We start from the raw sequence: 24,393 nt of genomic DNA, 5'->3' as shown, positions 1-24,393 counted from the left end.
CTGTGCTCCCTTAGTGAAAGTTGTCCCCAAATATTAGGATAAAACTGAGAAAGCCCTTTTGGAGTAGAATCCGTGTTTCTGCCCAGAAAATACGGGGTGCAGAACAATTAGTTCCCTGCAGACCATTGTTTCCTTTCGAATGTAAACATCCCAGCCCAGGGCTAAAGTAACGAGAGTGCCCACTTTATCAGAATGGCACAGTAGTTCAATAATTTTACCCTGGGGAGAATAGAGATGGAGAACAGGAAGAGAAGTGAAAGAATAAATCAGCCCTTCCGTTCTACCCGTCCTGCTTTCCTATTTTGCCAATCTGATTTCACTCATAGTGACTCATGGTGAAGCAGAGAAAACAGGAGAATTGCATTCAGATGTGCAGGGGTTAGTAACTACTTAGTTTTCAAAACCAGCTCATCCTCCAGTAACACTATAGTTGCCTTCCATTCCATTTCACTTAGACTGGCATCTGAACAGCTGCAAAAAATCTCCCTGAAGTCCAGAACACATTCCTAGGTTAAACCCTCAAAAGGGGTATTTTAAAGGAGGCTGTTTGTATTCGGACTGCCAGGGAAGACATTGCCACCTCACTTCAGACAGGGGATTTCCGCTGGTTTCTTTTTGTCATTTCATCTCCGTTTTGCACTCTGCCCCTTGCTCTGTCGCGGGGCCCCAGTTTTCCTGTAATCACCACTTAGAGCCAATCAAGAAGTAAAGAAGAGAAAAACGCCCGCCCGCTCCCAATTTCCTTTGCTCCGCTGCCCGCCAACCGCAGAGCGGACAGAGCCGGAGCTGCTGTCATCTCTAACCTAGCTCAGCTGATCGGTTGCCGCCGCCGCCGCCGCCAGATTCCAGAGGCAAAGAACAAGAAGCTGAGAGACGAGACATGGACGTGAGTATCGCCCCTCTCCGCGCCTGGGACGACTTCTTCCCGGGTTCTGACCGCTTCGCCCGGCCGGACTTCAGGGACATTTCCAAATGGAACAACCGCGTGGTGAGCAACCTGCTCTATTATCAGACCAACTACCTGGTGGTGGCTGCCATGATGATTTCCGTCGTGGGGTAAGTGGGGTCCCTCTCTGGGGCACTGATCGGGGGTAACACGGAGGGAGCTCTGTGTGCAAGATTTCGGGATGCGGAAACGCTCTCCACGCCTGGCGCCTGCCCTGGCAACCACAAGCGGTCTAACCAGTGGAAACTTGTTCTCAGGGCGAGGCCAGCAATCTAGGGGTCCCCTTTGCCTTTCCGCTCCCCGCGCTGAGACGTGAGGGGATCCCTAGGGATGAGGAAATTTTGCCAACCTCGGGCAAGAAAAATGACATTTTTTTCTGTGCTCGGATTAGGCTGTTGCTGGGGGAGATAGTTACAGCGCTCCAGTTTTTTTTAAAAAAAAATAAGAACGAGGAAAGTAGTGTAACCTTATCCCGGGGCTGGCTGGGGCGGGCGCCGCCCTGGGAGGCTTGGGGCGGCTGGGTGTGGATCCGGACTCTGCCCTTTGGGGGTGTTAGTGTAAAAAGGGCATCTAAGAGGCGACGCGCTTTGTCGGTTTTTCCACCTAGTACCTGCCGCACTGTACAGAAAAGCTGAGCTTGGGAGCAAGAGGGTGGGTGTTCCCAGGTGGCGCATCTCCCAGTGTGAGGTGAAGGTTGTCTTGACTCTAGGGACGGGGTCCTCTTGCTCTTTCTTCCAGGAGTTGCCAGGCGTGATCGCTTCACTTCCTAGCCTGTGGTCTCAGTGTGTTAAAGGCCTTTTCGATACCTCATCCTAAAATAAGAAGTGTCCTGTGTTATATACGATTTTCCATACGTGCACCTGCTCTGCTGGCAACCACCTTTTCTTGTAGTTCACCCTTTAGGAAATGCTTCTCTCACGTTTGCAAGATGGGGTGGTGATATTCTAGACCCTGCTGAACCTGTGCATCTGTAAAGAAAAAGCCACCCTCCGATTTTATAAAGGAACTCACTTGCCATTAAGAAGTGTCTGACATTTCTATTTCAGAACAAATACAGAGGGAAAGAGCAAGCTGGCCTGGGAAAAGGGGGAGAAATCCAAACTTGGAGGGTGTGGGAAAGGGCAGAGGGTGGTTTCTTAAGTCGGTTTGCCATTCTTTGGCTTATTTATTGAGTCGCTTCTCTGTGCCAAGCTCAGAGCACACCGAGATCAATCAGACATGAACTCTGGCCCAAGGACACTTGGCCGTTGTTGAGGAGCTATACGACCAAATACACAGCACAGAGGAGAGTTCACAGTTTCTCAGTGTGGTTCAGAGTAGTCACCCCCATGCAGAAGTGGACGCTCGTTTGTGTAATTCAGTAGACAATCCTACAGATCCTCATTATGTGTTGCTTAAGGAATTACAAACCCTGAGAATGGCTTGGTGTGCGGAGGGCATGGGCTCCGAGCCGACTCTGAATTAGAGCGGCAGCCAAGTTAAAATTAGTTGGGGTAGGACAGGCCTGGGGCCTGAGGCGGCTGCTTCCCAATACCTTCATGCTTGAGGCTCATTTCCCAGAATGCTAAAAAATTTCTTTAAAACAAAATAAGTAGTAAACAGGATTGCATCTGTTGTTTTGCTTTCTTTTTCTTCCCTCTCTGTAAAGAAGCCAGCAAGGCATCTCCTCTGGTGATCTAGTTATTGGAGTTTTATTTTTTTTGAGAGAACTACGAAATCTTAGATGTGAGGCAAGGTTTGACACATACCAATCAAATGTACAGAAAAAGCCCTTGCTTTTCAAAGAGGTGCACCCCTCCCCAGACCACACACCAGCTCGGGCAGGCTTGCCCGCCTTGATAGAATCCATTTTTCACTGTGAAGGTCAGGGGCCAGCCCCTTGACTAAATATAGCTCTTTCATTATGGTGTCTTAGCCCACTAACTCAGGTGGTTTGGGGATGTTGGCTTTTCCCATTCCCATTTTCAAAAAAGAGATGTTGGTGTGGCAGTGAAATTTTTGAAGGTAAAAGTGAAAAATAGCCATGTTTATTTTTTCTTATTCTTATATTTAAAAACTTACAGAAGATACAGGCCAGTAGTAAGTTGTTTTGAAAATTGTGTAGTAAAATGTGAGATTTCCTTTGTGCCCTGGTAAAAATTTGGTTTATGACCTTCAACTCTTTTCTGTGCATCTACAAACACACACAGTCTGTAGTTTTTCCACAAATTGCTCTTTTCTTTCTTTATAATCTAATAATAATAATAAAAGGAAACATTTATTGAGTGCTTTGGGTGCCAGGTACTTGCTAAGTAATCTACCTGCATTACCTCATACAACCCAATGAGATGAGACATTATTATTTTTATTATTGTTGTTATTATTAAACCTGAGGCTCAGAGAGGTTAAATGACTTGCTCAAAGTCACAGACCCAGGCTTGTGCTCTTGACTTCTATGCATCTTTCTATGAGTCATGGGGTTTAGAATTATAGTCTCTTAAAGGTGGAAGAAACTAAATATCTTCAGGGCCAGGGAGCTTAGTTGATTCTGGAAAATTTCTCATTCTACAGAGAACTCTCTTTTGGTGATGTCGGTAGATGGCTGAGTCAGAGCAGTGCTGGTCTCTGTTTATCTGGATTCTCTAAAGGCATCTGATAGTTTCTCCTGCTATCTTGGTGAAGTGTGTGTGAAAATGTGGCCTGGGTGTTAACTGGGAAAGGACTGTGTTCCAAGGGAGTTCTTCAATGGTTCAGTCCCCTGCTGGTGGGGAGGGGCCTCCAGGGCATTGTTGGAGGGCTCTAGCCTCAACTCAATGCTCTGGTGTTGAAAACGGGCTTGGGGAAGGATAGAGAGCCTGCTCTTCAAGATTGCAGCAAGGGAGAGGAAAGACCAAACCGATATAATCCAGCTCCAAAAAGACCAGAACGGGCTGCCTGTACCACGATGGAGATTAAGAGGGATTAGGATAGAGATAAATCTGTGTATGAGGGCCTGATTGGGCAGCGCCTGGTAATTCACTTTTTTCATTCTTTTTAAAAAGCATCATTTACCAGGCGCATGATTTCCACCCAGTAGGTCTACTATGCCTCTTAGATTAACTCTGAGTAATTCTCTTAATAGCCCTTGCGGAAGACAGTTGCCATATCTCCTGACTGTTCAAGCAGTGGTTAAGAGTTTACCACCATCAAAACCAGATTAAGTAAATTTTGAATCCCAGCTACAGTCACTAGCTATGTGACCTTGGGCAAGTCACTTGAACCACCCCACGCCTCAGCTTCCTCATCTGTAAAATGAGACTAATTTTTTTTTTTTTGAGGAAGACTAGCCCTGAGCTAACTACTGCCAGTCCTCCTCTTTTTTGCTGGGGAAGCCTGGCCCTGAGCTAACATCCGTGCCCATCTTCCTCTACTTTATGTGTGAGATGCCTGCCAAAGCATGGCGTGCCAAGCGGTGCCATGTCCGCACCTGGGATCCGAACCGGCAAACCCCGGGATGCTGAGAAGCGGAACATGTGAACTTAACCGCTGTGCCACTGGGCTGGCCCCTCAAAAATGAGACTAATTATAGTACCTGCCTTATAGGGCCTCTGTGAGAATTATCTGAGTTAATAGAGACAAGTCTCTTAGAACAGTGTCCAGCTCCTAGGTTTTGCTCCACAAATCTTACTTATTATTTTTATCATTGTTGGTATATCATAGAGATTACTGAGAAACATATACAGCATCTTTATCCGTCCACCCAAACTGCAGTCCCCAACTTACTCATCTACTCCTACTTCTCCTACAAGACTCAGCTTTGGTACCACCTCTTTGAGGAAACTTCTCCCTTTGCCCCTTACTCCCTTGTGTTGATACACCTGTGCCTGTAACTTTCTTAAACTTACTCCATGGGCTTTTAAATTGTCTGTTCACTCGTCTCCACTCTGCACTGTGGACTCCTTGAGGCCAGAGACTGTGGGTTTTGTTTGTGATTATTTTTTCTTCTTCTTGTTGTGGTTATCATTATTTTTATTCTCTGTATCCCTCAGCCCTACTGTATAGCAGGAGCCTAGTTCGTGAGTGCAAGGAGTAAATAAATGAACCTCAACATGATGACGGGGCAACACACCTACTTAAAGGAACAAATTATTTTGAAGCACATAGTGTTATGCCAGCACATAACAACAACATGCTGCTAAATTGATTCCTACTGGGTCATTGCTGATGGCACTTGCTACATGTTGGTTAGAATTACTATAGTGTGAAAATTCAATTTAAAAATGTTGAGGGGTCTGCCCTGTGGCCGAGTGGCTAAGTTCACGCGCTCCGCTTCCCCGGCCCGGGGTTTCACCAGTTTGGATCCGGGGCGCAGACATGGCACGGCTCATCAAGCCATGCTGAGGTGGCGTCCCACAAAGCACAACTGGAGGCACTCACAACTAGAATATACAACTATGTACTGGGAGGGCTTTGGGGAGAGGAAGAAGAAGAAAAAAATAAATTAAATTAAAAAGTTTATAATTCAGACTCTTCGCTGATTCATATTGTCCTTGTAGAATTTTGTTGAAATTCTCTCCTGCAAGGTTTCTTATATAAGGTTAGCGCTATTATTTTGGATTGCATAATTCTTTGTTGTAGGGGGGCTGTCCTGTGTATGCAGGATGTTTAGCACCATCTCTGCTCTCCACTCACTGAATGCCAGTAGCACCCTCCCCTTTAGTTGTGACAAGCAAAATGTCTCTAGACATTCCCAAATGTCCCCTGGGGGTCAAAATTACCCCTGATTGAGAACTACTGCTCTACTACCAAGAAAATCATGATGACTCCTCATGTCATCTTCAGTAAATGCAAGTTGCTTTATAACAAGATACTTAAACAGAGTTCTTGCAATTACATAGCAAAGCAATTTGACTTTAGCTCCTGGCTCCTAACTTTTTAAACATAAGAATGGAGTAGAGGGGCTGGCCCAGTGGTGCAGCAGTTAAGTTCACACGTTCTGCTTTAGCAGCCCAGGGTTTGCCAGTTTGGATCCTAGGTGTGGACCTATGCACTGCTTGTCAAGCCATGCTGTGGCAGGTGTCCCACATAAAATAGAGGAAGATGGGCATAGATGTTATTCAGGGCCAGTCTTCCTCAGCAAAAAGAGGAGAATTGGCAGCAGATGTTAGCTCAGGGCTAATCCTCCTCCTCAAAAAAAAGAGAATGGAGTGGATTCGAAGCTTTACACAGCTTTGATCATTATCCTTAATTTATTAAATTTGTTATGGTATCCTTCTTTTATGATTCTGCCTGGAAGACGCTACTGAACCCACAGACTCAGTCTTTTTATTTTTTGACAGAATTCTGGCATTTGTTTTTTATTAGCTTTCTGCTCAAAAGTTCACTTGCTGTGGAGTTCCACTGCTACAGAGTAGGAATTAAATGACTTAATTAGTATAAAACACATTAAGGCCTGGCAAATGATAACACTCAAACATTAGCTGCTATTATTACATTAAATCCTAGGTTACAGGCATATTTAAAATTCTGACAACTTGTGTGTTCTTTTAGGCATAAGTATTAGATGATGGATACACTTTAGTGGTTTTGTCATAATTGCAACTTGTGTTTCTTATCAAACTTTGCTTCCCTTGAAGATTCGAGTTTCCTTTTAAGATTCAGGCATCACTTCAGAAGAGACAGAATGACTTGAAATGAAGAGCATGAATAACAAGTTGGGGAATGTGTGTTTTGCTGAAAATGGCTTTGTGTCCTTTAAATCAAGAAAGGAAATATGTCTAAGATTAAAGAGGACATGACTTCCCTTCCCCATCTTTGACACGGGACATCCGGCACTGGATACTCTTTTTACATCGCATACAGCAGTGGAAGTCTCTGCCTCTATCTTCAAAGTAAAAAGCAGAGTCACCTAATTGCGCTTGGAATTTAAGTTCTAAGCATGTGATACGTTCTAGTTGTGGACGGGAATTTCTGCATGCTTAGCAGAATCCAAAAGATTTGAGCCGGAGAAATCTATCCAAAGTGTGGGCCGTGGAACAGTAGCATCTTTCGCCCTGGGAGTTCATTAGAAATGCAGAATCTCAGGCCCCATCCGAGACCTGCTGGGTGAGAATCTGCATCCTAACAGCACTCCTGATGATTCACAGGCACATTAAAATGTGAGAAGCACTGATCTGGTCTGGTTCAAAAGAAACACTAAGAAAATTTAAATAAATACACCTATATGCCTAGGTTTTACCTTTAGAGATTCTAAATATATAGTTCTTGGCTGGGTCCAGGCACCTATATTTTTTTTCTTAACTCCCCAAGTGATTCTGATATATATCCCCAAGTTGAAGTTGAGAAGTACTGATCCCCTCAAACCCCCCAACTTTCACAAACGGAAAGGCTTGAGGTCATGTGGCTGTTTAGAACCGAAGCTGCTGATGGTCGCTTGTTTTATTGATAGGAAGTGAACTACTTTTTCCATTAAGCCATCGCAAATGTTCTGAAGTTCCTAATTAACCCCATTCAACAGAATACCTGACTCTCACAGCATTTATGTGATTATGCTTGACTTATTCTCACAAATTCCTCCATGCCATCAGAACTCCTATTTTCTGGCTTGGCTTCAGAAGCACCAACCACACAGAGAATTCATGAAGATATAAATGCCCCTGCTGTGTCTCCAGGCAGAAAGGCACATTTATTCTCAACTGTGTACATTTGTGCCTCTCCTTTAAGACGGCAAACTGTAGCTGCTGAATGAATGAGCTCATATTTTCTTAGCTAATGTACCACAGCACCATGTGGCCTGGGGAGGTGTTACCAGAAGGTGGAAACTAGAGTTGGCACTTTGTGCTTTGAGTTACTTGAGATGGTAAGGCATTTCTGGAAGGCTGGTAATTTTGTTTGAAAAGAGCATTACTGTAATCTTTTCAAAATGAGTGAGGTCCTGTAGTGTATTCTAGACCTGTGGCTACCAGCATCCGATATTAAGAAGTGGTCAGATTGTTTGTACCTTTTAATGCTGCCAGATGAAAAAACAAGTTTCCAGGTAGTAGAGAGAAAAAAAACTGAGAAATCCCTGGGATGCTCTGGATGGGAAGGTATTACAACATTTGCAGATGGAATTAATTGTAGTCTATTTATGCTAAAACCTAGTGGAAATATTTTTGAGATTCATCGGTTTCAACACTAATTCTGCAACATTAATTTTGTTTGTGTTCTTCATTCATTCACTCCACAAAGAGTAGGAAGCACTTCCCACCTTCTCAGGCACTGTGCTAGGAGATGCTGTAGAGAATGAGACAGCTGCCTTCATGGAGTTTAGGGTCTAGAGGGCCAGCAAGACAACACTGAATACATAGTAATTAATTTTTATACAAGTATGGCAAGTGTACAGAAACATACACCTACATAAACACATGTCGTTTTCAACCTGACTTACCAGGTCTCCCCTGTACCTTATGATTCCAAATTCCAAAACTCTCAGGTGTTAAAAATGGAAGAGGCACTTAGTTTGTGGACAGGGGAAAGGGTTATTAAATTTCACGCATCCTCACCCGCAGCTCAGGTGCCTTCCACTCAGTTGAACAAATATTCACAGAGCTCCTGCTACCTGCCAGACCTGTGTCGGTCCTGAGGATACAGGCAGGCAGACAACTCCACCTGGCCTTCCCAAAGCCTCCCAGAATTAATCTCTTCCTGCCCTCCCACAACCCCTTGACTTGCACTTGAGGCAGAGCGCTTGGCCTGCTGGCATATGTCTTTCCCTGGTGGGTTGTGCATTTCTTCTGAGTACAAAACTTTAAGAGGTCTATCAACACTCAAAATTTTAATCTCAAAATTCTTCATCTCATAAGGATTGTCTTCTGTTAAATCATCTTCCGACGCTATTTATGTAACCTGTTCTTCTTGACTGCTCCTCCTCACACACTTTTTAAAAAAATGTTCCCTGCCACTGTCAGCCTGGGGTTGCTAGTTTCTGTCCCGTTTCCATATGTAAGGATTTACAATGATTCTGGGTAAGTGTGCAAATAAATGAGCATATTTGGGTTCCTGGCCACTTTCTTAGAGGGCAGAAGCTCTCAATCAACTTATTAGGGGCAGGGTATTCTGCATAGGAAATCTAATTGAAGATGAACTTGACCTAACTTGGAAATTTCTTATTTTCCTTTTGGACAAATGAATTCTACCCTGTATCACTCAGCTTCAGAATACTTACCCATAACATCCTCCTCTGTCTCTTTTAATGAGCTTGGCCTCTCGTTTCAGGGAACACTTCCATGCCTCTGATCTGAAACAAAACTTGCAGGCTGCCTCTCCATTCTGCAATCATTTACCATAAATTGATAGGATTGCCTGGCCTTCCCCTGCCCCCAGCATTCGCTAATGGAGATACCTGGAAGGCAGAAAGCACTTCTGAAGTGGAAAACTGGGGCTTGGTTCCTACTTCTACCAATCTGCGTCATGTCCCATCAGTGCTGGTTCCTTCTGGTCTCTGAGGAACAAAAGGGAATGTGGAAATTGAGTGTTAGCAGAAGGTAAACAGACAAGAAACTGCTGATAGGAAAGGAGTTTATGTGTTACCAGGCTCATTAGCATTTGTCCAACCTGTTTTTTCTCCACAGGTTTGTAAGAACTTGCCATGTGATAACAATTTTATTTGCTTTACTAAAAGCATTCAGAAAGAACAGTTTGTAAACAACCATCTTTCCACTTTACTTCCAAAACATGATTTTTTGTGAGGGTAACCATGGGTTCCTAATTGTTGGAGGCAATGAAGAGTATACAGGAGGGTTTTGTTTTGTTTGTTGGTTTGTTTTTGCTGAGGAAGACTTGCCCCGAGCTAACATCTGTTGCCAATCTTCCTCTTTTTGCTTGAGGAAGATTGCCCTGAGCGAAGATCTGTGCCAGTTTTCCTCTATTTTGTGTGTGGGTCACCACCACAGCACGGCCACTGATGAGTGGTGTAGGTCTGCTCCTGGGAACTGAACCCAGGCCACTGAAGTGAAGCACACCGAACTTAACCACTAGCCCACGGACTGGCCCCCAGGAGGGTTCATTATACCATTCTCTCTGCCATTGTATATGTTAGGAATTTTCCAGAATAAAAAGTTTAAGAAGGATTTGTTGCAGTCTAATCAGAGCCTTATACGCTGACTGTTATTTGAAGCTCCATCCCTGTGGGAAGTGTGAGATATGTGGCTTCTAATCCAGATCCAACTTGTTGTTTATTAAAAATAAAACAAGCAATTAGTTTATAAATGCAAAAGAAAACATGGAGGTTCATAAGGTATGTCTTCCTATGAATACTTTTAATATACCAATGGCTGCTGAGTCAGTGGATCATTCGGATGTGAGTATTTAGTTCGATGGTGCCAAGTACTCAAGGTGCAATCAATATTCAGTACACAGTGAGTATGCAATAAATATTGTGGGCCCTCCTCATTCATTTGGTTAGGCAAATCTCAAGGTTAGGGTACCATGACCTTTCTGTGACAAAAGAGACACGCTCCCATCCCACCTTAACTGTTTGTGATCTTTAGGCTCAGGAGACACTGATCACATTTACTCAAAACCGACTTGTCCATTTACATTTATACTTTACAGTGATAAACAGTTCTTGCCAGGACAGAAGTTGTGTTGGGAAACCAAAATAAGCACAGAAGATTCTTGGGGCTGTCTGAGGAATCAAAGAGCAAGAGGGGCCTACGTAGACAGATCTGCAGGAGCATGAATCTCTCTCTGTCCCACCCACTCTCCCTCCTGGCTCCCAGCATGCAATAGCAACAAAACATACAACATTCCTCCTTCCAGCAAGCTCAAGTGCCTTTCACCGCAAGGATCATATCACAATAATCATCCATTACGCTCGCATTGGAGTTTAGATATTTTTCCTACTTTTGGTTTCTCATTTGTTCCTTTCATCACAACTTTGTGAAGGCACAAAGACAGGGACTATTTCTCCAGTAATATTTGTGTACAATGAGAATAGTGATCTGTGCAAGATCGGTCTCATGTCACTTAATTTGTGGCCATAGAAAGTTGCTGGGCTTATTTAAATAATGTGAAAATGTGCTAGCTTTGTTCTTTCTTTTAACAAATATTTATTGAATACCTGCTCTGTGTCAGGCACTGTCCTCCGTGTTAGGGGAAAAAAAGTCACGTCCCTGTCCTGATACAGCTTAATCTCTAGTGGGGGACAGAGACATTCAGCCAATTCTCATTCAAATAAATGTAAAACTGCCACTGTGATAAGTTCTATCAAGAAGAGGCATATAGTGCTATGACCTGGTCAGAGAGATGGAGGAAAAGCTGATTAAACTGAGATTTGAAGGAGGTAAGAGTGGGTCAGGCAGAAAGAATGGCTTGTGCACATACCTATGATGGCCAGAGGCAAGATGAGTTCTAGAGATAGAAGCCCCAGCAGATGGAGGGGAAAATCTGGAGGATGAGGTATGAGAGAGCTGGCCCGCAGGGCTGTTGCTAGCCCTTAAGGCTCCTTCCAACTAATTATTAAAAGCACTCCTTACCCTTCGCAGATGCAGCTTAAGCCAAATCACAGGCTTGGCAAGTGAAGTGTGGCCTGGATTTCAGGCCCCACTTACCCCCTCCACCAGGCCTTGTCCCAGGTGCAAACTACCCAACGGTATGCAGAGGCAAGAAAATGGACGGGTGGATTCGGATCTGCAGTAATCTCTCTGGCTGCTTAGGGACCACAGAAAAACATTACCAAGTTAGAGAAGTCCACTGTGAGTAAATTGTTCCCCCCTTTCTTGGTGAGTCAGGCTTGCTCAGGAACCAAAGTGCAAAAATAACTTTTTGGTTTAGAAAATTGGAACTCAGTGCAAAGCCGCTTCTACTGCTCAGGAAATATTTCGCTGCCTATTTGGTTCTTGTTGGCACTGCAGCATGACAGGAGTCACAAATGTGCTCTTGAGTTGATCTGAGGATCTCTCTTTTGGTGAACTTTTGTCACCAAACTCTGCAATTGGTGGCCTTGGGACAAACTTATTAACTTCTCTATTCCTTAGCTTGTTTATATGTAGAATGAAGTGAGTTTTCAAAATTTCCCCCAGCTCTAAATTTCTGTGATTGGCCAAGGTTTTTTTTTTTCCCTTCAGCAGCTTGTGCTGAAACTATAGATATAGCTAGCTGAATCATGTTGGCAAGTTTCAGACTTGTGTCCACATCCACTAATGGCCACCTTCCTTCAGAAAGAAATGAGAATGCTGAAGAATTCCCCAGGATGACCCTTAGTTGCTTACCCCACCTGGAAGAACGAGGTTGCTTAGAATGGTTGTAGGAAAGAAGTTCCTGAAGCTGGTTAACAACACAGAATGGGTTATACTGTGAATTGCTGTCACAATTACATCAATGGCACCCTTTTTTCTCCCTCTGGATCCCTCTGAATACATTTCTTCATTTCTCTGGGCCTCAGTTTATTCGTCTGTGTAATGAGACTGAACTGATAAATCTTTGAAGACTCTGCTACAGGATTCCGTGATGAGATTCTAAAGCTTTTTACAACCGCCAATGATTCCACTAGAATTTTTAACTATTACATTTATTTATTTATTTGAATGGAATATATATGTATGTATGTATGTATTTTTATCTCACAATAGAAAAACATACTTAATGTTTTTGATTTGTAAGATTAGGTCCTATTTCCACCAAGGGCAGAAAATCACATTTTCTCACTCTCTCTCTCTCCCTCTCCATCTCTTCTCTCTCTCTCTCCCTCTTTCCCTCGTTCCTCTCTCCCCTTCTCCCTTCCCTCTGCCTTCCTGCCTCCTTTCCTCCCTCTCTCATTCAAGGACTATCAGTAAATGAAACTCCACCCATCTAAGGCCAATGGCAATTGTCCATTTGAAAGCTGCAGTGGCATATTTATGAAAGTTTTGTCCAAAAGGTTCTTGGGCTTTATTGTGACTGGCATGACTAAGAGCCCAGCTGTTGAATAAAAGCTTTACTCATCTCGGATAAGAACTGGACTCACTGGAAAAGAAATTCATCTGGGGAGGGTGGTGTGAGTGTTTTATTTTACTCCAAGTGCACGTAGATGCCAGGGCATTAAAGTGGTGTGCATTTTACCATTTCTTAGAATGGAATTGCCCTTAAGCAGAATAAGGAAGAAAATCATATCTACTCGGAGTAACTGTTCATTTTTTCCAGCTTGGAAACTTGGTGACTTTCTAATTATAGACAGTGGCTGGGTGTGTTGTAAGCTAAAACCAGTTCTATAGGACTCTTTGCTCTGTTCTTTTCCCTTGAACATGAGCAACAGGAACAGGTGAAAAGCAAATTTGGAATTGCTCGGGTCAGGCCTGGATTTTTCATTGTTCCTTGTCCTGGGCTTTTTTTAGATATTCAACCTAGATGTCTACTTTACTTATCCAGAGGAAAATAGGAAAAGCTTGGCGTGCATTTTATTATACCTCACTTCGTGGTTTATTATTTTAATAGATATTCTAGAAAGAACTGAGTAGGAGCCCTTTGACACTGCTGCCAGCCAGCCATCTCCCATTTGCAGCTATGCAATGAAGTTTCCTTAAACTTGAACCCTCCACTCTAGTTCTTTGAGTTAATGTTGATCTTTGCTTTTCTTTATAGCTCAGAAATATTTGGGTGAGTTCTAGGTCAATGTCAAGGCTATGTAAAAGGATTTATTACAGGCACCTTGCCCTGATTTCATTTGTTAATATTTAAATATCAATTTTTTTATTCAACTAATACATGACTGTTGAAAAAAATGTGAAAATAGAAATAAGCAAATGGGAATAAACTACCCATGATCCTACTACCCAGTATAACTACTATAGTCTTTTGGTATAATTTCTTTCAGATTCTTTTTGGTGCTAGGAATGAGATTTACTAATCTGTGGGAGTTTCTGGGCCTCTCCACTCAGTCTCCCCACCTCCACCTTCTAAGGAGGATTTGGTTTTGCCCTGTCCAATTCATCCATTCCCCAGGCCTATATGGAAATTTTTATCTTGCCCAGATCAATTTTGAGGTTAAATCAGAAGACAGGGTATAACCCAGATAAAATTTTTAAAAGGAAAAGAAAAAAAGTACAGAGAGACTAAGTAGATCCAGATATAAGTAACTGAGAGAGGAGGAGGACAGACTGAATAGCACGTGTGCTGGGTATTGGGAAAGCTTGAGGGATGGGGTGTGCCCGTTGGCTGCAGGAGGATCTGGGGAACGGGCAGGGAACTAAGGTTTGGGTGGGAAAAGGAATGTGCACTGCTTCAGTTCAACTAGTGAATTGAAATTGCATTAATGTTATTGGAGAGATGATGGAAGTAAAGGTGGACTGTTGTAGTTGGCCTGTGGCAAGTCTGGGTTGTAGGGCTGGGGAACAGTTGTTTTTATATTTTCTTTTTTTATATGTTCATTTTATTTCTGATTACAAAACAATATACGAATTATAAAATTTCTACTTCTGAGTTATATAATACATATGACAAATCCACATAACAGAGAGAATGTATTATAATTGCTCTTACCTACTCAATATATTATTAGTGTCTTCCCATATTATTAAATATGTACTTCAACTTTGTAAAAATATCTGTGAATACCTCCATCTAGTAAATAGTGGGCCATATATGTTATTTTTAAAAATTTTTAATCATAAGTACCACTTGTGAATATTTTTACAACTCAGTCTTTGCCTTTTTATTTCCTTGGACTTTATTCTGAGGAGGGGATTCGTTGCCCCAAAGACTATAAACATTTGCAAGAGTTTTAAATGAAATGGCAGCTTATTGTTGTAGGGTTTAATTTTAAATGATGTGCTACTACTCTTACCACTGTTTAATTACATGCATTTTTACAGACATTTTAAACTTTTTCAAAGAAGTTTATATCCCTGATTTCACCCATTAAGGTATGTAGTACTTTCACTCCTATTTGAAACTATTTTGAATAGCTTTTGTGTTTCCGGAGGCAGAATCAGAGCTAAAATTTAGAGATTTTTAAAAAAGAATCGTGGTTATCCTAAACATGAATCCCAGTATGAGTATGAATCCATCATGTGTTCTATTTCAGAGAAATAAACTCTTGGCATCACTTTCATTATTCTGTCTTCCCCTGTCCCTTACTTCCATGTCAGTCATGTTGATCTTCAGAGCATGATGAAAACATGCTGACCGTCTTTGTCCTTCCTAAGTGAAATGCTCATTAGGCTCTTGTGAAGGTAAAAAGTAACTCATTGTACTTGCTGACTGCAAATGTCTTGTTAAGGGTTTAGTATACACAGCAGGTAGGGGTGGGGGGCTACCAGGCCCAGTCATTGTCACTTATAAAATACTTGTCTAAATTTCCTCTTCATAATGTCTGTCCTCTATTATCAATAGAAGTGTAACCTTTGGCTCGTAACAATGAATCTGGCGGCTCTGTGCTTGGGAATCTCAGTTGATAACCCCTCCCCTAATGATACTCTGGGCCCTTCTAAGGAATTATCATGGGCTGTCTATGCCAGGAGTCATAAACTCAAATGCCTCCATGGGCCAGGCAGGTTATGTAAGAGAGCAATGCAGGCCAACTATCAGAAAAACAACAATTAATGGCAACTGACTGGGGGCCTGTGTGTCAGAGATGCAGTAGATAGTGTTGGGGTCTGGGGCTGAAAGGAGAGCATTTGTTGTATGTGAATGAGAAGGCGCTTCAGCCAGTTGTTGACATGTGGGAAAGTGGGTCTAGTATTAGATTTTCTTGTTTCCAGGAGAAGCAAGAAATCCTAAGTTTTATGGATTTTTTTTAACACATTGAAATTCAAATACAAGTTTTTAAAAACATTGTACAGGCCAAACGAAAATGTGACTGTAGACTCAATGATCTGGCCCGTGGAGGCCACTGTGTGACCTCTACTCTACATTCATTTGTCATGGCAATTTCGATGAAGGTTGAAATAAGTCCTTAGAGCTCAGAAAATACCACCTAATGTGTGCTAGAGCCCAGGATGTATGAAAGCTAAATGCAGCGCCCCCCAAACAAGGGGGTCTCTTTTAAATTTTAAAAGTCTTTTAAAATCATGAGCCTCTAATGAGATGGACTGGCAAGTTTGGTGGGAGTCAAACTGCCTGGGTGTGAATTTTAACTCCACCATTTTCTCACCTCTGTGCCTCAGTTTCTTCATTTGAGAAATGAATTAATAGTTATCTACCTCATCAGGTTTAAGGATTAAATGAGACAATTTAGATAAAATGCTTAGTAAGTATGCAACACTTGTTTTTCCTCCTCCTCCCCTTCCTCATCTTCCTCTTCCTGCTCCTACTCTTGTTGACCTAGCCTCCCTCTTTTTTTTCATATTCCAGGTTCCTGAGCCCCTTCAACATGATCCTTGGAGGAATTGTGGTGGTGCTGGTGTTCACAGGGTTTGTGTGGGCAGCCCACAATAAAGACATCCTCCGCCGGATGAAGAAGCGGTATCCCACGACATTTGTGATGGTGGTCATGCTGGCCAGCTATTTCCTCATATCTATGTTCGGTGGAGTCATGGTCTTTGTGTTTGGCATCACTTTTCCTTTGTTGCGTAAGTGAACCTGAGTCTTCCTTTTCTCATATCATAAAAAATGTAGGCACGATTGTTCAATGGGAATTATATAACCTGTTTCTTATGTGTGTTGGCATGACTGCAAAATTATCAGAATTTTCTGAAACAGCAGAACGGCCTAATAGTCCATTAATTCCACAAATATGTATTGGGCACACACTCTATGCCAGACACTCTTTGAGGACACAACAGTTAACAAAAGAAATACAAATCCCAAGTCATACAACAAGAAAGTTCCATAGCCCTGCACTGGACTCCAGATTTGTCTGATATTAGAGTCTGTTCTCAATCTTTGTGTCACTCATACTGTCCTGACACAGGAATGAACATATTTCATTTGGCACTAAACTATTTACTCTCTACTTACTCAGAAAATCTTAATTAGTGTCAACAGTTTTATAAGTCTATAGAAATAATTGGCCCAGAAGATGGCATAACAAGTATTCCAGTTCTGGTGAAGGGAACTAGATGCTTTCTAAATTTTAAATGCGTTGCTTACTGAGATCTCAAACACTTGAAGCCTGAAATAAAGGACAGATAAAATTCCAGTCTCATCATCAGAAATCTAATTAAAATTCTAGTGTATTATACCACAGGAACATCCCTTTAACTTTAACAGCATTTCACATGTGCATTTATTCCATTAAATAGAATCAATTGCTTGATTTGGGTTTTGTTAGATTAAGCCCAGAATATTTATGGATGAATCCCGCACCTTATTGGACAAAATGTTTGAATCGGCAAATTCAGACTTTTTGAAATATTCTTCTGATTTTCCTTATGTGCTAGAGGCTTGGAATTTCAATAATTCTGCTTAAACACACAGCTTGTTTTTTTTTTTTCTTTTAAAGATTGGCACCTGAGCTAACAACCGTTGTCAATCTTTTTTTTTTTCCTTTCTGCTTTTTCTCCACAAATCCCCCCAGTATGTAGTTGTATATTTTAGTTGTGGGTCCTTCTAGTTGTTGTACGTGGGATGCTGCCTCAGCATGGCCTGATGAGTGGTACCATGTCCGTGCTCAGGATCCAAACCAGAAAAACCCCGGGCCACTGTAGCGGAGCGCACGAACTTAACCACTCGGCCACAGGGCGGCCCCACACAGCTTGTTCACCTGAGTACCTTTCCACATCAGAGCCTGAGACAGGCCAGCGTAATGAAATGTGTTCTAGGTAGAGAGTCAGAGCTCCTGATTTCTAATCCTAGACCTACTGGAAACCAGCAATGTGATTTGGACCAGTTATCCAAATGGGCTGTAGCTCACTAATCTATAAAATAAGAAAATGAGACAAGATCAATCCCAACTTTGATGATTATGAGAATCATCCAGGATGCTTATTAAAAATACAAATTTCCCAGCTACATCCCTTGGAGATCTTGATTCTGTGGGTCGACAGTGGTGCCCAAAGAAGCTATATTTTTAGAAAGTTCCTCAAATGTTTCTAATGGCCAGTCTGGGTTGGGAGCTTCCAGATGGAACGCACATCAGTGTTTCTCAAAATGAAGGTCCAAGATCACCTATATCAGAATCTTCCAGAGTGATTATTGAAATTTTATGGTCTAGAGCCCTACTTCAGTCTTAACAGTCTGAATTTGGGGTGATGGAGACCCAAAATTTTCCTGTTTAACAGGTTCTGCGGGTGATTTGTACGTACACAGAAGTTTGAAAATTGCTGGTGTCCGTCATCTGGAACGCCTGCATAAAATACACATCCCCAGGCCTATCCCTTAAGCTTTGGTTCAGGAGGTCCAGCAGAGGGGCTTGGGAATCTGTTTCTTAATAAACAAGCAGGTAATTCTTAATGATGAAGCAAATCTGGGAAACACTAGGGTATGTCGGTAAAACCTTTAGTTTTTATTTATAAATCTGTCTCCAACACTTTGGAAAACTGCCTCTTAGGGACCTCCTAATTGGACTTCACCCTCACGCTTCCCACAGGGAACAAAATACAGGAAATCCCTGAATTGAGCATGAGTTCTTTCCTGGGAAACTTTGTATAAATCGACTTTGATGTAGGTTGGAACCATGTTGATTTTCAGGGCATTTAAGTAGATGAAAGGTAACGATATCAGTGTGGGAGGAAAAGAGTGTGGCTGCCAGACTATGGCCCTTCCTGCTGAATACGTTTTCCTTCACACATGGAGAAAACTTTATGTATGACTTGTCAAAAAGCTTTCTATAAAGTCCAAGGATCTATTTGAGGGCTTGGATCCCTTAGAGAGCCAGATCGGACTATTGCTAGCTGAGGCAGTATACTGAAGGTGTGAGGAGAGGGAGTGTGATGTGACTGTGGGGAAAGATAACTGATGCTCTAGTGCTAACAGTGTTTCACTTCTCTGTAGTGATGTTTATCCATGCGTCGCTGAGACTTCGGAACCTCAAGAACAAACTGGAGAATAAAATGGAGGGAATAGGTTTGAAGAAGACGCCAATGGGCATTGTCCTGGATGCTCTAGAACAGCAGGAAGAAAACATCAACAAACTCACTGACTATATCAGTAAAGTGAAGGAATAAATAGAGCTGAGCTGGTGATAGGGTTGCAGCAGAAATCGAGTTGAAGTTGCAGTTTGCCCTTGTCCAGACCTACTTGCCATTTGTATTTTTGAAATAGGAGGTGCATGTACCATCCACCTATCTATGGCAGCATGCACATATAGGCTAAACTGTTAACATCTCTGATGTTGTAAGAGAGAAGGCTTCCGAAACCAAAAGAAGCCATCCTCCTATTATGTCTGAAGTCTCAAGTGTGTTTATGAAAACTGATAGAAAATGGATCACACTTATTTCTTTTGGGGAATAAAAGAAAAAAAAATGAATTATGGCCTGTACAGCAACAATACTGTTATCTTACAGGAAAAAATGTAATTATAAAGTATCAAAGCCATGTGAGTACGTGAAAAGACTGTTAAAGTAGATGATGTCATGCATTAGCCTGTTTTAAGCCCCAGGATCCTCCTCCAAAACTATTCTCTAGGATTATAATATGTGGGGTATAAAGTAGTTTGGTTTTCATTATTATTCTTTTCAAATCAAAGATGATCTCTATCACTTTGCCACCTGTTTGACGTGCAGTGGAAACTGGATAAACCAGTTGTTTATATTTTGTTTACAAATATAAAGATAGCTGTTTAGGAGAATATTTTGTTAAAATTTTGTAAATTTTTGAAATGCTAGTGATGTGTTTTCACTAGCAAGTATTTGTTGCAAACTAAATGTCTCCTTTAAGGAGGTTACAGCTATGTGACCTGTATTATTCTTGGCAGTCTTGTTAAAAAACAAAAAAACAAAATAAAAGAAAACTTGAGTTCTGTTTATATTGCACATTTTTTGTTGTTGTAATGAGAAAAAGGTGTCCAAGATAATGTTTCCCATATTTCTTTCTTTGTTTAGTTTTTAACTGGAACATTTAGAAAGAGGTAAATGAATGTGCATTTTATTAATTCCTTAGGGGCACAAAGAGAACAATGATGGCTGATCTTTTGAAATCTGAAAAGCATCTTTAGATGACCAAGCAAAAAGACTTTTAAAATAGGAATGAAAATGGGAGTGATCCCCGGCTTCTGCAGTTCATAAAAATTTTAGAGAGCTATTGTTACAACCCCATGTTTTTATAGATAGACATTAGAATTAAGATAGCATGAATTTATATATTCTGTTACTTTCTTCCTTTTATTTCCCATGTGTTCGGAAATAGATTTTACAACATGTTTTGCTTGCCAATTGAGTGATTTCATAGATGAATAGAAAATATGTAGGTTTCCCTAACCTTGAATTATGAAGACAATGGGAGCACTACTTACTGAAGAGACTCTCTGTGGATCGGAGAATAAGAAGCAACAGCATATGCTGCTCCTGATTTTTCTTGCATTTGAATTTCTCAGCCAACCTGAAGTCTTTCTCTCTAGCACAGTGATGTCACTTTGACTTCACAGACATGGTCTAGAATTTGTACCCTTACCCAAATATGAAGAATAAAATTTATCAGAGGTTTTTTTGTGAGACTTTATTTAATGCACATCTGGGTTAACTGTCTGAGAAACTCTGTGACAACCCTAGAAATGATGAGGATGCATTATACGGTAAACACCCAGCTTGTGTTTCAAATACTGTTTAATAAAACTTTAATACTTTATTCATCTCCAGCCAGAATAAAATTGAATTCCAATGGGATCCTATTTTAACCCTGACATGGGTTTATATACATTTTAGCCCCTTACATTTTCTACATGGTGAATTCTGAAGACTAAATGCAATAAATTTGGAGAAAGTGACAACGTGAGTAAAAAATATACTCATTATAATTACCCATGGTTAGTGGTCAATTCTGGAAGGATAATAGAAAACTGTAGCATGTAAATGCTATAAATTATTACATTTTAAAAACAAATTTTGAAGGGGCTGGCCTGGTGGGGCAGCGGGTAAGTGTGCATGTTCTGCTTCGGCGGCCCAGGGTTTGCTGGTTTGGATCCTGGGTGCGGACCTCGGCAAAAGCCATGCTGTGGTAGGTGCCCCACATATAAAGTAGATGAAGATGGGTATGGATGTTAGCTCAGGGCCAGTCTGCCTCAGCAAATAAAAGGAAGACTGGCAGTAGTTAGCTCAGGGCTGATCTTCCTCAAAAAAAATAAATAAAAATAAAAACAAGTTTTGGGGCCGGCCTGGTGGTGTAGTGGTTAAGTTTGCACACTCTGCTTCTGTGGCCCAGGGTTTGCCAGCTCAGATTCTGGGCATGAACGTACACACCACTCATCAAGCCATGCTGTGGTGGCATCCCACATACAAAATAGAGGAGGATTGCCACAGATGTTAGCTCAGCAACAATCTGCCTCACCAAAAAGAAAAAAAAAAACAGCAAGTTAAAATCTTCAACTAAGAGATTTTTAGGGTGGGAGTGGGTGGATAGAAAAAGCCTAACGTGAACTACTTCACCTGTCTCTTCACAAAAGCTGTGTATTGAAGCAGTAAGCTATGGATTTAGATCATCTTTTCTTTTTGCCCATCTATGATTAAAATCCTTTCTGAGGGGGCCTGGCCCTGTGGCCAAGTGCTTAAGTTCGCATGCTCCACTGCAGGCAGCCCAGTGTTTTGTCGGTTCAAATCCTGGGCGCGGACACAGCACTGCTCATCAAGCCATACTGAGGCGGCGTCCCACATGCCACAACTGGAAGGACCCACAACAAAGAATATACAACTATGTACTGGGGGGCTTTGAGGAGAAAAAGGAAAAAAATAAAATCTTGAAAAAAAAATCCTTTCTCAGGACTATTAGCACTTATTTAAGGTATAGTTCTTTTGGTGAGGAAGATTGGCCCTGAGCCAACATCTGTTGCCTATCTTCCTCTTTTTTTTTGGCCCCAAAGCCCCAGTACATAGTTGTACATCCTAGTCATAAGTCATTCTAGTTCTTCTATGTGGGATGCCACCACAGCATGGCTTGATGAGCAGTGTGTAGGTCTACGCCCAGGATCTGAACCAGCGAACCCTGGGCTGCTGAAGCAGAGTGTGTGAACTTAAGCACTTGGCCACAGGGCTGGCCTCATACTTCTTGAAATTACTGACTTTATAAGTACTGTGGCTGAACAAGCAAATGTGTGAGGGCTTTCCAGAACTTCAACTACTAATATACATTAAACTTTTAAATATATTCAGAGTGCTTTGTCGTATCAAAATTTAGCTTCTTAGATGTAGAATATGCTAGACAGTTAAGTTTTATTTACTGCAACCCTTTCTTAACTATCCTGCTTTGTATGCAGGGATGTTTTATAGAATAGTAAAGCAGGAGAAAACAAAACTCTCAGCCAATGGCTATTCTAAAATTAGTTACTTGATTGAAAATTATGATTATTTAAATTTGGATACTTTAGTACACACTAAATTATCTTTTAAAAACGGAAACATCATATTTCTTTCCCATGGCTTGTTCTTCCAAATAATTTTAAGTTTGTCCTCATTAGGTCCATTCTCTCCTGGCCTGTTTTGCTTGTTGTGTCCCACCTATGATTATATAAAAGAAGAAAGAAGGCAGGTGGCAATTATTCACTCAGGTAAAGAAGAAAGAAAAGGCACCAAAGTGTGATTTCCTGTTTTCTAGGATTCATGCCACTTCTATACAAAATTCCAGATTCTACGCACCTAGTTACCAGAACGGATAATTAAGGGCTCCAGGAACTTGGCAGGAGGAAAGAACACTGGGGTTGGAGTTGTCTGGAAGATTTTTGGAGGATTGGGGCCTGACCTGGGTTTTGAAGATGGGGTAGGACTTTCGTAAGGGAGAGAAGGAAGGAAGTCTCTTGGGTGTTATAACAGTCCCCGCTCACCCCTGGGGGACGTGTTCCAAGACCTCCAATGGCTTCCTGAAACCATGGATAGTACTGAACCCTATATATACACTCATGTGCCGCCTAACGACGTTTCTGTCAATGACAGACTACATGTACAAGCTAGCCTATACTATCTAGGTTTGTGTAAGTACACTCTATGACATTCGCAGGTTGACAAAATTGCCTAACGACACATTTCTCAGAACGTATCCTCGTCATTAAGTGACGCAAGACTGTACTGTTTTTTCCTATACATAGATAGCTATCATAAAGCCTAATTTATAAATTAGGCACAATAAGAGATTAACAACAACTAAAAAGAGAACAATTATAACAATGTACTGTAATAAAGTTACCGTAGATCTTAACAACTTCAGCATATAATTTTTTCTTTCCTTATTAAGTCCAGAACTTTCACTTTTCACTTAAAGGAAGCACTTTACAGCTTCTTTGGTATTTCCGAACTGCCAGCATTACTACTCTTTCACTTTGGGGGCCTTAGTAAGTAAAATAAGGGTTACTTGAACACAAGCACTGTGATACTGCAACAGTCTGCTAACTGAGACAGAAACTAAATGACTAACAGGCAGATAGCATATACAGTGTGGATACCCTGGACAAAGGGACGATTTACCTCCTGAGAGGGACAGAGCGGGACAGCAAGAGTTTTCATCACACTATTCAGTGCAGAATTCAACTTAGGAATTGCTTATTTCTGGAATTTTCTATTTAATATTTTCAGACCATGGTTGACCATGGGTGACTGAAGCCACGGAAAGCGAAACCTCGGATGAGGAGGTTCTACAGTATTCTGTAGAAGGGTCAATGAAAGCAAAAGCATGAGGATGGTTTATCAAGAGGAGGACAAAGAATTTGTCGCAAATAAGACCGGATTACTAAATTGGGAACAGGCACTGGATGGCCTTGAATGATAGGAGAAGGAATTGAAGTTTAATCTTATAGCAAATTTCCTTTAGAAGATTTTTGAGGGGCCGGCCCAGTGGCGCAGTGGTTAAGTGCACACGTTCTGCTTCTCGGCAGCCTGGGGTTTGCTGGTTCGGATCCTGGGTGCGGACATGGCACCGGTTGGCAAAAGCTGTGCTGTGGTAGGCATCCCACCTATAAAGTGGAGGAAGATGGGCATGGGTGTTAGCTCAGGGCCAGTCCTCCTCAGCAAAAAGAGGAGGATTGGCAGTAGTTAGCTCAGGGCTTATCTTCCTCAAAAAAAAACAAAGAAGATTTTTGAGGATAGCAATATGAACAAATTAGATTCACAGACTAAATTAAAAAAAAAAAAAAAAGCCAAACAGAAAATATAGTTAGCTAAAACCAAAAGCTTTTCAAAAACTATATTATTTATAATAAAATTTCTTTTTTACAAAACTAGCATGCTGTCTCCCATTGTCCCTATATGTATGGAAACATGGAAGTTTTTTTATATATGCAGGGTTTGTTTTTCCCATTACTTTTTCTGGAAACATTTTGTTTTCTCCATGTCCTGTGACTTAAGTGTTCTGCTGCTCACAGATACCCCTTTCAGAAGTACACTCACCACACCAGGGGAATGGCAAAGAAAGAAAGGCAGGCAGGGTTCAAGATTGGAAATCTCAACTGATTCTCC

At 41.6% G+C, this 24,393-nt stretch overlaps 1 protein-coding gene across 1 annotated transcript; it reads left to right on the top strand.

Annotated features, from left to right (window-relative positions):
* The first annotated feature begins 853 nt into the window (after positions 1–853).
* ARL6IP5 (ARF like GTPase 6 interacting protein 5) lies at positions 854–20,443 on the top strand. The gene is made up of 3 exons (XM_008520067.2): positions 854–1,056; positions 16,214–16,431; positions 18,794–20,443. The coding sequence occupies exons 1-3, from the start codon at positions 881–883 to the stop codon at positions 18,964–18,966; spliced, it is 567 nt and encodes a 188-aa protein (XP_008518289.1). The 5' UTR covers positions 854–880; the 3' UTR covers positions 18,967–20,443.
* Positions 20,444–24,393: the final 3,950 nt, after the last annotated feature.

Source organism: Equus przewalskii, chromosome 15, assembly GCF_037783145.1.
Source record: "Equus przewalskii isolate Varuska chromosome 15, EquPr2, whole genome shotgun sequence".
In the NCBI taxonomy this organism is placed as follows: domain Eukaryota; kingdom Metazoa; phylum Chordata; class Mammalia; order Perissodactyla; family Equidae; genus Equus; species Equus przewalskii.
The sequence above is the reverse complement of the archived record's forward strand: the minus strand, read 5'-3'. Positions and strand labels throughout refer to the sequence as shown.

Bases quoted from the DNA above. Each gene is read 5' to 3' on its own strand.
- ARL6IP5 (XM_008520067.2), top strand. From the start codon at position 881: ATGGACGTGAGTATCGCCCCTCTCCGCGCCTGGGACGACTTCTTCCCG. The intron at 1,057-16,213 runs GTAAGTGGGGTC...TTCATATTCCAG, and splicing joins ATGATGATTTCCGTCGTGGG to GTTCCTGAGCCCCTTCAACA. The intron at 16,432-18,793 runs GTAAGTGAACCT...ACTTCTCTGTAG, and splicing joins CATCACTTTTCCTTTGTTGC to TGATGTTTATCCATGCGTCG.